We start from the raw sequence: 14,648 nt of genomic DNA, 5'->3' as shown, positions 1-14,648 counted from the left end.
TAATAATCTATCTTTCCTTTCTTTATTGCTTGCTTCGTGATTCTTTGTTGCTTTTTAAAATTTTCCCAAATTTCCTGTTTCTCACTACTATTGGTTACTTTGTAAGCCTGAGCTTTTAATTGGATGCCTTCCTTTTTTTCCCTTGGTTATCCAAGATTTGAAAATAACCCAGATTTGAAAAAAAAACTCAGGTAATTCAGTTTCAACAATTATTTTGTATTTGGCCCTGCAACTTCATCAACCAATACAGCAATTTTAACAACATTAAAGAGGAAAGTATTTACCTTTGGCAACTTCTGAATCCAAAACTTTTTGGTGGATTTCTGTCGCTTTTTACATTTGTGGCACATGTACAACTCGGTTTCATCCAGCTCCTCCAAATCTGTGAAACTCCGTAGGCAATCTACAATAGAAATAACAAAAGAACTTCAACCATTGGCTCTCTAGATTCTTATCTATATTTAATTTCTCAAACAAGCTTAGTAAATCTAGTCTCAGGAAAGAGATTATGAAGTAACACCTGTACAGGCCCCAAGATAGAAATCAATAAAAGTTAAAAATATAATACAACAATGATCCTTTGATTTCATCTGTTCAGACGTCCAAAATGATATGAGGTGTTGACACAGACTAGATTGCAAGAAATTGCTTTAATTGACAAGGTCATTAAACAGGACACACAGATTTAAGATCATGAGCAAAGGCATCAGATCAAAGGGAATCAGAATTCTGTAAAAAAATCTTAGCAAGTTATTATTTCTAAAAGGGAGTGATAGTAGATTCAATATTAACTATTAAAAGGGAAGTGGATATAAATACTCAAAATGGAAAAAATTGCGTGGATACAAGAACAGGGAGTTGTCAGTTTTTTCAGAGTCAACACAAGCACAGGCGCTAATCTTGTTTGTTTATTCTATGTTTCTAGACTGTTAGAAAATGCTAAATTACAGATTCGCTACTGCAGGTTTCTACAATTCCCAATAGACTATGAGTTCTAATGCATGCTCCGAGTTGCAGCACCATAGACTACACAAGCTCTGTGTCTTTTAATTTAGTCAGTTAAAGGGCTTGGCTATCCATGCCGATATTGGAGTACGCCTGTGGCAATTTGGGCAGCGCACAAAGGAAGGCCACAGAAATGAGACTGGCATAAACCCAGGTCATGGAATCAAGGAAGACAATAAAAGATAAACCTTAAACATTGTTTGCTCAGAATCCCATGCTGAATTTATATTTTTTGATGAGATGCAGTACTTCTACTGTCTTGTCTTCCAAAGGTTTCCTATTTCTCAGTTATTTACTGCAGCATTAATGACTGTTTATCAATTTGCTACACTGGATTGGGAGCTCTTGTTAAAATTGCCAATATTTTAACACTGCACTATGGAAGTCTCCAACATCCAACACCTTCCCCATTTTTTAGGATTGACTGACCGATGAACAATTCTTTTCATCCAGAATTTCCGAGTTCAGCATCAATGCATTTCAAAATGTCCTCCTTTGGCCTTGAAAGTCAGTTTTTCTCAGTGACTCATAATAAATAATACTATCGATTAATGAATTATTTGCTGAAAATCTTTTTAAAATATTACAAAATTGAATACACATGCAAACAATAAATGAGTGTACATTTGTCGCAAACATTACTGTAATTTTTTTTCTTGCCATTTGTAATTTGTGGTAGAGAATGAGGATAAAAATTAAAAGTTCCACACTGAATCACTTCTATCAAAATAATTTGTTATCAGAAGAATGCTTAATTATGAGGTCGTATTATGAGGTAATGAGTTCTGTGTTACATAACTCTGAGGAAGGATCTGAAAGAAGCGGAAGCTTTATAAAAATTGAAGAGAATGAGTGCATCAACTGCGCTCCAAAACAAGAGTTTTCAGGAAAGCAGCCCTCAAGAAGCAATTCTTGAGAGACTAGCTTAGCAGCAGAGTTAAAAATCACACAACACCAGGTTATAGTCCAAGAGGTTTATTTGGAAGCACTAGCTTTCAAAGTGCTGCTCCTTCATCAGGTGTTGTGAAGCAGGACCATAAGACAGAATTTATAGCAAAGGATTACAGTGTCATGCAGATGAAATGATATATTGAACAAAACTAGATCAAGTCTAGTTTTGGGCAACTGTCTGTGTGGAGTTTGCACATTCTCCCTGTGTCTGCGTGGGTTTTCTCTGGGTGTTCCGGTTTCCTCCCACAGCCCAAAGATGTGCAGGTTAGGTGAATTGGGCGTGCTAAATTGCCCGTAGTGCTAGGTGCATTAGTCAGAGGGAAATGGGTTGGGGTGGGTTACTCTTCGGAGGGTCGGTGTGGACTGGTTGGGCCAAACAGCCTGTTTCTGCACTGAATCTAATCAGACATATGGTTGGTGTGGACAAGATGGACTGAAGGGCCTATTTCCATGCTGTTTAACTCTATGATTACTCCGATTCAGAAGCAAGGTGAAGAAAAAAAGATTTACAGCTTCAAACTTAGACAAAAAAAAGTAAAAAGGGACTAGGCCAGTGCATTATTGTATACAGCTGGTGGTGATGGGCTCATGGATATAGTTGCAAGACAGACCACTGATTAAAATACTATGAACTTACATTGAGGGTATTTGATGCCTACTTCAAACGAAAGGAATTTAAACACAGAACATGGAAAATTTAAATTGGAAAAAAAAGAGGCAATAAAGAACATTTTGTAAGATCTACCTCACATCGCTATTTACCAAATGACATGCTAATAACAGGAAAAACTAATAAAGAGCACTAAGCGAACTTCGATATATTCCTATGGCATTTTTCCAAGGTGGGTGTACACCCAAAGAAGGGAAAAATGTGTTCCAGGCACCACGAGTGACTTACTTGGCCACAGAGTTACACCCGTTGGAAGATAAAGCAGGGACAATTAAAGGTGCCCCGGTTCCCATGTCTTACCAGGAGCATAGGTTACTTTTTGGGTTGGTAAATTATTATGCAAACTTCATTCATAAGCTGGGATCCATTCTGGTAGTAATTCCAAAAAAAGATTCAGCGTTGGAAATGGTTACATAGACAAGCCCTAGTATTTAATTAAGAAACAACTATCACCCTCAAAGGTGTTGGCACATTATTGTCCCAAGAAAGATCTGGTCCAATGAGTATGCATTGGCTAAAGCAGAGTGGCATTCATTTTTGGAGTCAGAAAGTTCATCAATACCTTCATGGACAGAAATTTGTGATTATAGATCACAAAACCCCTACAATTACTACACCTTTACCCCTCTGAGTCAAAGGACATCAGCCGGTTCTTTTCTTGTTTGTAGCTCCTCCTGAGGGGTGTTTTAGCACCAAGTCAGATTCCTCCAACTCTGCCTCTGATACAGGTGGCATCTAATGCACTGTAACTCGCCTCTTGCACCCCAAGTGTCTTGGAAGAAATTCATTCTCTTCTTCAGGCAGCAAAGATGTCAAGACGGTGACACCTGCTGTGTCCATTTCAGATTCCAAGGTACCTTCAATACTTGACAGAGAGGAAAAACCCACATGTTCCGGAATAGCCAGAAAGGGTATCGAGGAGCCGAGCACATTTTGCTCCCACACCGTTTGCAAGTTTGCAGCTTTCATATGGTCCACGGGTTTGTTCAAGGACTTTTGCCTACCCGCGCTCTATGTGTCACTGGTCCTGACTTTGCATCGACCATGCCAGAAGCTAATGCCCGAATCGTCGATTCTCCTACTCCTCGGCTGCTGCCTGACCTGCTGTGCTTTTCTAGCACCACACTCTCGCCTCTGATCTCCAGCATCTGCAGCCCTCACTTTCTCCATGCAGGGCTATTCCCATGTTTCCTACACCAAACCTCGGCCCCTGAAGTAAACTGCCTTACTTCATGGAATCTTGTGTCTAGCATTGGCATTCCTGATGCCGTTTCTTCCCACCCAACCCCTACTTCCCCCTCAAGGTTCTATCCATTAGCAACCCTGCTCAAGTTATCCCTGTTGTTGCCTGAGAAGTGGTAATATAGTCAAAAAGTAACTGGGACAATTTGGTATCAAATGAAGCTAAAGGCTGTTTGTTTAAGCCAGCCATCAAAGTTTGGATTGCTCTTTCTGCTAAACAACTGAATGGTGTGTGGTATGGAGCTGTCCTTACATGTCAAATTCTATTCAACTTTGAGAAATAACCAAATTCTCTGCAGGTAAATGATGACCTGCTGTCTGTGACAAACACTTCCAGGACTCTAGCTATTGAAAAAGAAGTGTACAGCTTTTATATTGTCAACCCCAAGTTTGATGAATGAACTCTCTGCACATCCAGCAACTATGAATGGGCATCTACCGTGACGAATAACATTGGACCCGTGAAAGGGCCTGCACAATTGACGTGCAACAGATTCTGCCATTGAATACTGGGTCCAGTATATGGAAAGGATGTGTCATCTTTTCTGGGCAAATGGCATTGCAGTTGATGGAAAGCAATGAGTAATTCTCCTGACAGCTTGTGGACTTGCAGCTTTTTCAGTTACTATGATCTTAACCTTCCCTGAGGCACCAGATACTAAAACCTTTCAAGTGTTGATACCTTTAGTTAAAGAATATTATGACCTCAAGACTCATACAATTCTGAGAGACTATTGATTGAGAGACTTGGCAAGTCGAGAACAAGGGGAACGCATATCAGGATTTTTGACAAGCATAAGGAGACTGGCAGAGGCATGTGACTTTGAACATAGAAACAGTACACCACAGTACACCATCCTTCAGCACTTGATGTTGTGTCGACCTTTTATCCTACTCTAAGATCAAACAATACCCTATATTTTACTATCATCCATGTGCCTATCCAATTGTCTCTTAAATCTCCTCAATGTATCTGACGCTACCACCACTGCTGGCAGAGCATTCCAAGCACCCATCACTCTCTGTGTAAACAGCCTACCTGTGTAAACAGCCTACCTCTGACATCTCCCCTAAGCGTCCCTCCAATCATCTTAAAATTATGACCCCTCATGATAGACATTTCAGACTTTGGAAAAGTCTCTGGCTATACATTCTATCTATGCCTCTCCTCATCTTGTACACCTCTATCAAGTCACCTCTCATCCTTTTTTGCTCCAATGAGAAAAGCCCAAGCTCCTTCAATGTTTTTCATAAAACATGCCCTCCAGACCAGGCAACTCCCTGGCAAATCTCCTCTGCACCCTCTTTAAAACTTCCACATCCTTCCGATAATGAGGCGACCAGAATTGAACACAATATTCCAAGTGGAATCTAACCAGGGCTTTATGGAGCTGCAGCAAAACCTCATGGCTCTGAAACTCAATCCACCTACTAATGAACGCCAACACACCATATGCCTTCTTAACAACTCTATCAACTTGGGTGGCAACTGAGGGATCTATGGACGTGGACCCCAACATCCCTCTGTTCCTCCACACTGCCAAGAATCCTGCCTTTAACACTGCAATCTCCATTCAAATTCCACCTTCCAAAATGAATAATTTCACTCTTTTCCAGGTTGAACTCCACTTTCCACTTCTCAGCGCAGCTCTGCATCCTGACAATGTCCTGTTACAAACTACAACAGCACTCCACATTGTCCACAACTCCACCAACGTCTGTGTCATCAGCAAACTTACTAACCCACCCTTCCACTTCCTCATTCAAGTCATTTTTAAAAATCACGAAGAGCAGAGGTCCCAGAACAGATCCCTATGGAACACCACTGGTCACCAAGCTCCAAGCTGAATACTTTCCATCTACTACCGCTCCCTATTTCCTCTTGTCCAGGCAATTCTGTATCCAGACAGACAAATTTCCCTGTATCCAATGCCTCCTTATTTTCTGAAAGAGACTATCATGGGAACCTTACCAAATGCCTTGCTAAAATCCATGTAAACCACATCTACTGCTCTACCTTCCTCAATGTGTTTGGTCATATCTTCAAAGAATTCAGTAAGGCTTGTGAGGCATGCTTTTCCAAATAATCATAAATTTGGTCTCTCAGAATCCTCCATAATAATTTGTCTACCACCGATGTAAGATTGACTAGTCTAACTCCCAGAGCTATGACTATTCCCTTTCTTGAGCAAGGGAATAACATTTGCCAGCTGTTAGTCATCTGTTACTACTCCAGTGGACAGTGAGGATCCAAAGATCATCGCCAAAGGCACAGCAATCTCTTCCCTCACTTCCCGTAGTAACCTTGGGTATATCCCATCTGGTTCAGGGGACTTAATTCATCCTCATGTTTTTCAAAATTTCCATTATATCCTCCTCCTTAACATCAACGTATTAGCCTGTTTCACAAACGACAGGCTCTCTCTCAACCGTGAATACTGAAGCAAAGAATTCATATACGACTTTTCCTACCTCCTCCGACTCTAGGCACAAGTTCCTGCTACAATCCAGATTGGCCCTACCCTCATTCTGGTTATCCTCTTGTTCCTCACAAATGTGTAGAACAACTTTGGGTTTTCCTTAAACCTACCCGCCAAAGCTTTATCATGTCCCCTTCTAGCTCTCCTAAGTTCATTCTTCAGTTCTTTCCTGGCTACCTTTTAACTTACTAGAACCTTGCTTCCTTGCTTTCTCAATTCCTTCTTCATCTTGACTAGATGTCCACAGTTCTTGTCATCCAAGGTTCCTTCATTCCACCATCCCTTCCTTGTCTCAGTGGGACAAACCTAACCAGTACTCGCTGCAACTGCTCCCTAAACAACCTCCACATCTCTGTTGTGCATTTCCTTAAGAAATCTGCTTCCAATTTATGCTCCACAATTCCGGCTTAATAGCATTGTAATTCCCCTTCTCCCGATTACATACTTTCACATACTGTCTGCTCCCATCTCTCTCTATGACTATAAGGGAGTTGTGACCACTATCACTGAAATGCTCTCCTACCGAGAGATTTGTTATCTGACCTGGTTCATTGCCAAGCATCAAATCCAATATGGCCTCCCCTCTAGTCAGCCTACATACATATTGAGTGAGGAATCCTTCCTGGACATACCTGACAAAATCTTTGGTTTCATCCTTAATGAAATGTGAGAGATTATTTGGTATGTGGGATTAATGATGTCACCATGCAAAAGCGCCAGAAACTGAAGCTCAACTGTACTTCAAACAGGTAATAAACAGCTTTATCATTGAAGAATGCGGCAAGCTGAGCATCGGTTTCAGCGTATTCCGATACAAGTGGACGCTCTTGCCAGTACGACTGATCTTGGGGAATACAACTTAGAATTACAGAGGTGTAGAGATAAACAGCACGGAAACAGACCTTTCGATCTAACATGTCCACATGAGTGAAGGCAATTGCATAGCCTCACTCAGGACATATCCTAAACAGAGGGATTCTAGGTCGGCCCCCTGCAAAACCCCAAAACAAAGCCAAGCCTCGTCCAAATGGTTAACATATTCTTGAGGATCCAGGCTAACAAGCCATTGTAGTTGCTGCTGGCATGCTGACATGAGACAGCTAAACGAGTCCTACTTGATCTAAATTGAGTATATAAACTCATTAGCTGGCATCCAGGAGAGTGCACATCCCGGAAAGTCTACTATATCTGGTCTAAAACAGTTAAATTGCTCAATAATGTTCAAATCAGACCCAATTAAATGTCTGATTAAACGGTCATCCAGTTCTAATGGAGATTGTTAATGGTTTGGTGGTTTTAGTGATCGCAGAACCAATCTTTAACAAAATTTGCTCTGGACTCCAACTTTTAAATTTGCACAAGACCTTGTCTAGACTGAGAACCTATACCAGGGAACCTTTATAGATTAAGGATATAACTTTGGTCCTTTTGTTTTCAAAGAGAAGCAGCAGGTTCAGATTCCATGGATTGAAGTAAAAGGCTCGGAGCCAAACTTGATGGGGTGAAATTGGTTGAGAAAGATTCACCTAGGTTGACTCAGTACTTTTCAATCAGAAAATGGCTGCCTGAGTGAATTCCTAATTAAATACCTGGATGTTTTTCAGGAAGTTATAGAATATCAAAGGAGCCAAGGCCACTTTGCAGGTTGACAAGGAAGCAATTCTACAATTCTGCAAGGCCAGCCCAGTGCAAAGACAGGCAAAAGTAGAGACAGAAATCAGAACGCTGGAAAGCAAGGAATTATCAAACCAGTTCAGTCTGTGGAATAGACAGCATTGGTTGTACTGATTTTGAAGCCTGATGGGCTGATTCAACTTTGTGGGAATTTTAAACAAACTGTAAGCAGCTGGATAAATACCCAATCCTTTGCATAAAGTATTTATGTGCAAAACTGACTGGGGGTGGTGGTGTCCTTAATAAAGCTGGACATGAGCCACACCTACCTGTAATTGTGACAGGATGAGAAGCCATAATTGTAATAATATACCATACTGCCACCTGGGGTATTGTCAGACTGCAATTTTTCAGCAGATGATGCAGAACATTTTACAAGGTTCATACCAGATCACCAATCATCTAGACGACGTGCTAATAACAGAGAAGACCAATAAGGAGCACTTAGAGAACTTGGATACAGTCCTTTTAAATTTCTCCCAGGCACGTGTATGCCTGAGAATGGAAAAATGTCTGTTTCACGCACCCAAGTGACCTGCTTGGATTAAAGAGTCAACAAGACCAGATTGCACTGTTGGAGGATAGTGAGGACGATCAAAGATGCCCTGGCTTCCAAGTCTGTACTGGTGCTCAGGTCTCACTTTGGGCTGGTGAATTATTACATAAAGGTAATACATAACACCTTGCCTCCATCCCAGCATCTTTGCATCAACTCTTAAAGGGTCAGCTTTCGAAATGATTACGTAGCCAAGCAATAGTTTGACGTAAGTAAAGAAAAGCTATCGTCCTCTAAGATGTTGGCACACCTATGATTTTAAGCAAGACCTGGTATTGACATGCAATGCTTCCCCATCTGACAGTAAGGTAGTATTAGCTCAAGGGTAACCCAAAGGAGAGAAACACCAACAGCGTATGCATCCAGGATTTTGGCTAATGCAGGTAGTAAAAATGCCCAGATCAAGAAGAAAGGTATAAATACAGATATAAATACTAGGTGTACTTAAAGAGGGCAGGGCAGTGTCGCCCAATGCTTCAAGCTGTATTCCGTGTTTGTATTGAATACAAAGTGCATATAATTACAAGTTAGAACACTGTCTGGTAGTGGCCAGGTGGGTGCAATGGTCCTGAACAAGTGTGTGGACCGTATTAAAGCTGCAAATTCGCAAATGGTGTGGGAGCAAAACCTACCATGCCTTTCAGAACAGTCAAAAAGGCTATCGGAACTAGCAGGCTCACCTATTAGTCAATCATTGAGGAGTCCTTAGAATCAGAGATGGACATGATACGTGTAGCTACCTCAGCTTATTTTCTGCTGGAAAGAGAGCGCGAAATTCTACTGAAGTGCTCCTGGTGTAACAGGCAAACTGACCTATCTTCCACATTTTGGGCCCTCTTCCCTTCCACAAACAGCGATGGGGACCCCCTTGTCCTCACCCACCATCCCACCAGCATCCATGTCATCACTGGCTGTCATTTCTGCCACCTCCAGCAAGATACCATCAGCAGAGACATATTCCTGTCCCTGACTTTATCAGCTTTCTGCAGGGACTGTTCCCTCTCAACACGTCTCCATGGCACCTTCCTCTGCAATCGCAAGAGGTGTAACATCTGTCCGTTTACTTCTTCCCTCATCACCATCCAAGGCCCCGACACACCTTTGAGTTTTACCAGCACTTCACTCAATCTGGTCTACTGTATTCACTAGTTGAAAATGTGTTGCTGGAAAAGCGCAGCAGGTCAGGCAGCATCCAAGGAGCAGGAGAATCAATGTTTCGGGTGACCCCTTCTTCAGGAATGAGGAAAGTGTGCCAAACAGGCTAAGGTAAAAGGTAGGGAGGAGGGACTTGGGGGAGGGGCATTGGAAATGAGATAGGTGGAAGGAGGTTAAGGTGAGGGTGATAGGCTGGAGTGGCAATGGGGGCAGAGAGGTCAGGAAGAAGATTGCAGGTTAGGAAGGTGGTGCTGAGTTCGAGGATTGGGACTGAGACAAGGTGGGGGGAGGGGAAATGAGGAAACTGGAGAAATCTGAGTTCACCCCTTATGGTTGGAGGGTTCCTATGCGGAAGATGAGGCGCTCTTCCTCCAGACGTCGTGTTGCTATGATCTGGCGATGGAGGAGTCCAAGGACCTGCATGTCCTTGATGGAGTGGGAGGGGGAGTTGAAGTGTTGAGCCACGGCGTGGTGGGGTTGGTTGGTCCGGGTGTTCCAGAGGTGTTCTCTGAAACGTTCCGCAAGTAGGCGGCCTGTTTCCCCAATATAGAGGAGGCCACATCGGGTGCAGCGGATGCAGTAAATGATGTATATGGAGGTGCAGGTGAATTTGTGGTGGATATGGAAGGATCCCTTGGGGCCTTGGAGGGACATAAGGGGGGAGGTGTGGGCACAAGTTTTGCATTTCTTGCGGGTGCAGGGGAAGGTGCCGGGAATGGAGGTTGGTTTGGTGGGGGTGTGTGGACTTGACGAGGGAGTCACGGAGGGAGTGGTCTCTTCGGAACGCTGATAGGGGAGGAGAAGGAAATATATCCCTGGTGGTGGGGTCCGTTTGGAGGTGGCGGAAATGACCACGGATGATACAACATATATGGAGGTTGGTGGGGTGGTAGGTGATGACCAGTGGGGTTCTGACCTGGTGGCGATTGGAGGGACGGGGTCAAGGGCGGAGGAGCAGGAAGTGGAGGAGAAGCAGTGGAGAGCATCATCGATCATGTCGGGGGGAAATTGCGGTCTTTGAAGAAGATCAGAGCTGAAAATATGTTGCTGGAAAAGCGCAGCAGGTCAGGCAGCATCCAAGGAGCACATTAATCACAAATGTTCTTGTGAGTAGTAAATACACATTGGGAAAATGAAGTGCAGACTGGTTGACCACTGCAGAACACCTTCGTTCTGTCCGTAAAAAAAACCCCTGAGCCTTCAGTTGCCTGCAACTTCAACATACTAATTGTTCCCTGGCCAACATCTCTCTCTCAGGCAGGTGCCATGTTCCACCGAAGCTCAGTGCAAGCCCGAACAACAGACCTCACTTTCCACTTGGGGACCCTATGACTTTCTGGATTTAATGTAGAGTTCAACAATTTTAGAGCTTGAGGCACCTTCCCTTATGTCCTTATCCCAACTGCCATACACCAGGCCTTGTCATCACACGGACTGCTTGCATACACAACCTATTGTCAGCTACTATTAGTATCCATGTGCAGCCATTCATTACCCCAGACTGACCTTTACTCTCCCCCTGAACCCCACCACATCATCTGTATAAATACCAAGCTTTTCTTAGATACCATCGGTTCTGAAAAAGGGTTACTTGACCCGAACAGTTAATTCTGATTTTTCTCCAAAGATGCTGCCAGAACTGCTAAGTTGTTCCAGCGATTTCTATTTGGGTTGTGATAAAAGGTTGTTGGGATAACAAGGAAAAGCAAAATAATGCAGATACTGGAAATCTGAAATGAAAGAGAACATTGGAAACAACCAACACTTCAGGAAACATTTGTGGAGACATAATTGTAGAACCTCTATAAGGTCAATCCTCAACCTGCCAAGCTCCAATGAAAATAGTCCCAGCCTATCCACTATTTCCTTATAAATCAAATCTTCCATTCCTGACAACATCCTGCCAAATCGCTTCTGAACCGTCTCTAGTTGAATAATATGTTTACTATATTCTTCCATTTAATAACATACTTCCCTTCCTGGGCTACCAGAATGAGACACAGTATTCTTGAAGAGGCCTCACCAATATCCTGTACAACTTCAAAATGACGTCTCAACTCCTTTATTCAAAGGTCTGAGCAATGAAAGCAAGCAGGTTAACTGCCTTCGTAAGCTATCCTGACTGCACACACAGTTTTCAGCTTCATTACTGTGGTCTAACCAGGGTTTTAGAGAGCTGCAGCAAAACCTCACGGCTCTGAAACTCAATCCTCGTTAATGAAATGCCTTCTTAACAACGGGATGAATGTAGATTTCTCCAGCTTCCTCATTTCCCCTCCTCCCACCTTATCTCAGTTCCAACCCCCGGATTCAGCACCGCCATCTTGACCTGCAATCTTCTTCCTGACCTCTCTGCCCCACCCCCTCTCCGGCCTATCACCCTCACCCTCACCTTCTTCCATCTATCGTATTCCCAGCGCCCCTCCCCCAAATTCCCCCCACCTACTTTTTATCTCAGCTCGCTGGACCCACCAGCCTCATTCCTGAAGAAGGGCTTATGCCCGAAACGTCGATTCTCCTGCTCCTCGGATGCTGCCTGCCTGCTGTGCTTTTCCAGCACCACACTTTTCAACTCTGGTCTCCAGCACCTGCAGTCCTCACTTTCTCCTAGTTTTTTCTTAACAACCCTATCAACTTAGGTGGCAACTTTAGGGATCTATGTATGTGGACCCAAAAATCCCACCATTCCTCCACACTGCCAAGAATCCTGTCTTTAACCCTGTATTCAGCATTCAAATTGGACCTTCTGAAATTAATCACTTTGCAGTTATCCAGATTAAACACCATCTGCCACTGCTCAGTCCAGCTCTTCATTCTGTCAATGTCTTGTTGTAGCCTGCAACAGCCCCTCAATACTATCTACAAAAGCACTGACCTTTGTGTCATTGGCAAACTTACTAACCCACCGTTCCACTTCATCATCCAAGTAATTTATAAAAACCACAAAGAACAGAGGTCCAAGAACAGTTTGGGCTGCCTTAAAAACTTATCTCATGAATAGATGGAGCTCACACAGACTGCTGACGAAGTGAAGTGATATATTTGGATGGTTGTATTAACCGAAACACTACTTAGGTAGTGTCTTCCACCCATCCTCCTCAACTGACCAAAAAAGAGAGTTCTATGCACTGGATTGGTAAGGTAACTAGTTTTTATTATTTTTTATTTTTCAGTAGTCTTGTTGGGAATTTAGAATAGTGAGAGTGGAGGTTAGAGCAGTTGCATGTTCGTCCTGCAGAATGTGGGAGGTAAGGGTCACTACTAGTGTCCCTGCTGAGTTCATCTGTGGCAAGTGCACCCAACTCCAGCTCCTCGAATTAGGAAATTGGAACTGGAGCTGGATGTACTTTGGATCATTCAGGAGGCAGAGGGGGTTACTGAGAAGAATAACACTGAGGTGGTCACATCTCAGGTACAAGAAAAAGGCAGATGGGTTACAGTCAGGGGACAAAAAGGGAACAGGCAGACAGTGCAGGGATCCCCTGTGGCCATTTCCCTGAATGACAGTTTTGAATACTGATTGTTGGGGGAATGGCTTACCGGGATAAGCCATGAGGTACAGCCCTCTGGCACAAAGTCTGTCCCTAATACTCAGAAGGGAAGTGGGGAGAGCAGCAGAACATTAGTCATTGAGGACTCCATAGTTAGAGGAACAGATAGGAGGTTCTGTGGGAACAAAAGAGACTCACCTGCCTCCCAGGTGCCAGGGATCGTGATTTCTCGGATCGTGTTTTTGGGATCCTTGAGGAGCAGGGGAAGCAGCACAAAGTCGTGGGTCACATAGGTACTCACGACAGAGATAGGAAAAGGGATGGGGATTTAAGGCAGAAATTCAGGGAGCTGGGGTGGAAGCTTAGAATTAGAACAAACAGAGTTGTTATCTCTGGTTTGTTGCCCATGCCATGTGCTCGCAGGGTGAGGAACAGGGAGAGAGAGGAGTTGACATGTGGCTACAGGGATGGCGGAGGAGGAGAGTTTTGGATACCAGGATAATTGGGGCTCTAATTGGGGTAGGTGGGACTTCTACAAACAGGATGGTCTACATCTGAACCAGAGAGGGGAAAATTTGCTCATGCTCTTTGGGAGGGTTTAAACTAATTCAGCAGGGGGACAGGCGCTAAATTGCAGTTGCAGTGTCCAGGAGGTTGAGAGTAGTGAGTCAGAAGTAAGATTGCAAAGTTGCAAGAGTGCTCCAGCAAGCAGGAAGGTGGTTTGAAGTGTGTCTGCTTCTACTTCCGAATGCCAGGAGCATCAGGAATAAAATGGGTAAACTTGCAGCATGGGTTGGTACCTGGAACTTTGATGTTGAGAGCATTTCGGAGACATTGATAGAGCAGGGACAGGAATAGTTGTCCAGGTTCTGGGATTTCGATGTTTCAGTAAGAATAGAGAAGATAGTAAGAGGGGGAGGTGTGACATTGACAGTCAAGGACAGTATTATGGTGGCAGAAAGGATGTTTGAGGACTGGAAATACTTTTGTTTGAGTACTTTAGATGGGTCAGTTTTTGTCCATGTGTGCAGGAGGGTTTCCTAATACAGTATGTAGACAGGCCAACAAAGGGTGAGGCCACACTGGAATTTGGTATTGGGTAATGAACCCAGCCATGTGTTAAATTTGGAGGTAGGTGAGCACTTTGTTGATAGTGACCACAATTCGGTTATGTTTACTTTAGCAGTGGAAAGTGATAGGTATATAGAACATAGAACAATACAGTGCAGAACAGGCCCTTCGGCCCTCGATGTTGCACTGACCTATGGACTTTTCTCAGCTCGTCCTCCTATACTATCACAAAATCATCCATGAGCTTATCTAAGGATTGTTTAAATCTCTCTAATGTGGCTGAGTTGACTACCTTTGCAGGTAGGGCATTCCACGCCCTTACCACTCTCTGTGTAAAGAACTTGCCTCTGACA

At 43.5% G+C, this 14,648-nt stretch overlaps 1 protein-coding gene across 2 annotated transcripts in view; it reads right to left on the bottom strand.

Annotated features, from left to right (window-relative positions):
• usp3 (ubiquitin specific peptidase 3) overlaps positions 1 to 14,648 on the bottom strand; it is a 215,072-nt gene that overhangs the window by 36,057 nt on the left and 164,367 nt on the right. For both annotated transcript variants that reach the window (XM_060853656.1, XM_060853655.1), the window contains one exon: positions 285 to 403. In XM_060853656.1, coding sequence (XP_060709639.1) covers positions 285 to 403 — 119 coding nt within the window. The remainder of the gene's footprint in view (positions 1 to 284; positions 404 to 14,648) is intronic.

Source organism: Hemiscyllium ocellatum, chromosome 42, assembly GCF_020745735.1.
Source record: "Hemiscyllium ocellatum isolate sHemOce1 chromosome 42, sHemOce1.pat.X.cur, whole genome shotgun sequence".
NCBI classification, from domain to species: Eukaryota; Metazoa; Chordata; class Chondrichthyes; order Orectolobiformes; family Hemiscylliidae; genus Hemiscyllium; species Hemiscyllium ocellatum.
Note: the sequence above shows the minus strand (reverse complement) of the source record. Positions and strands in the feature narration are given on the sequence as shown.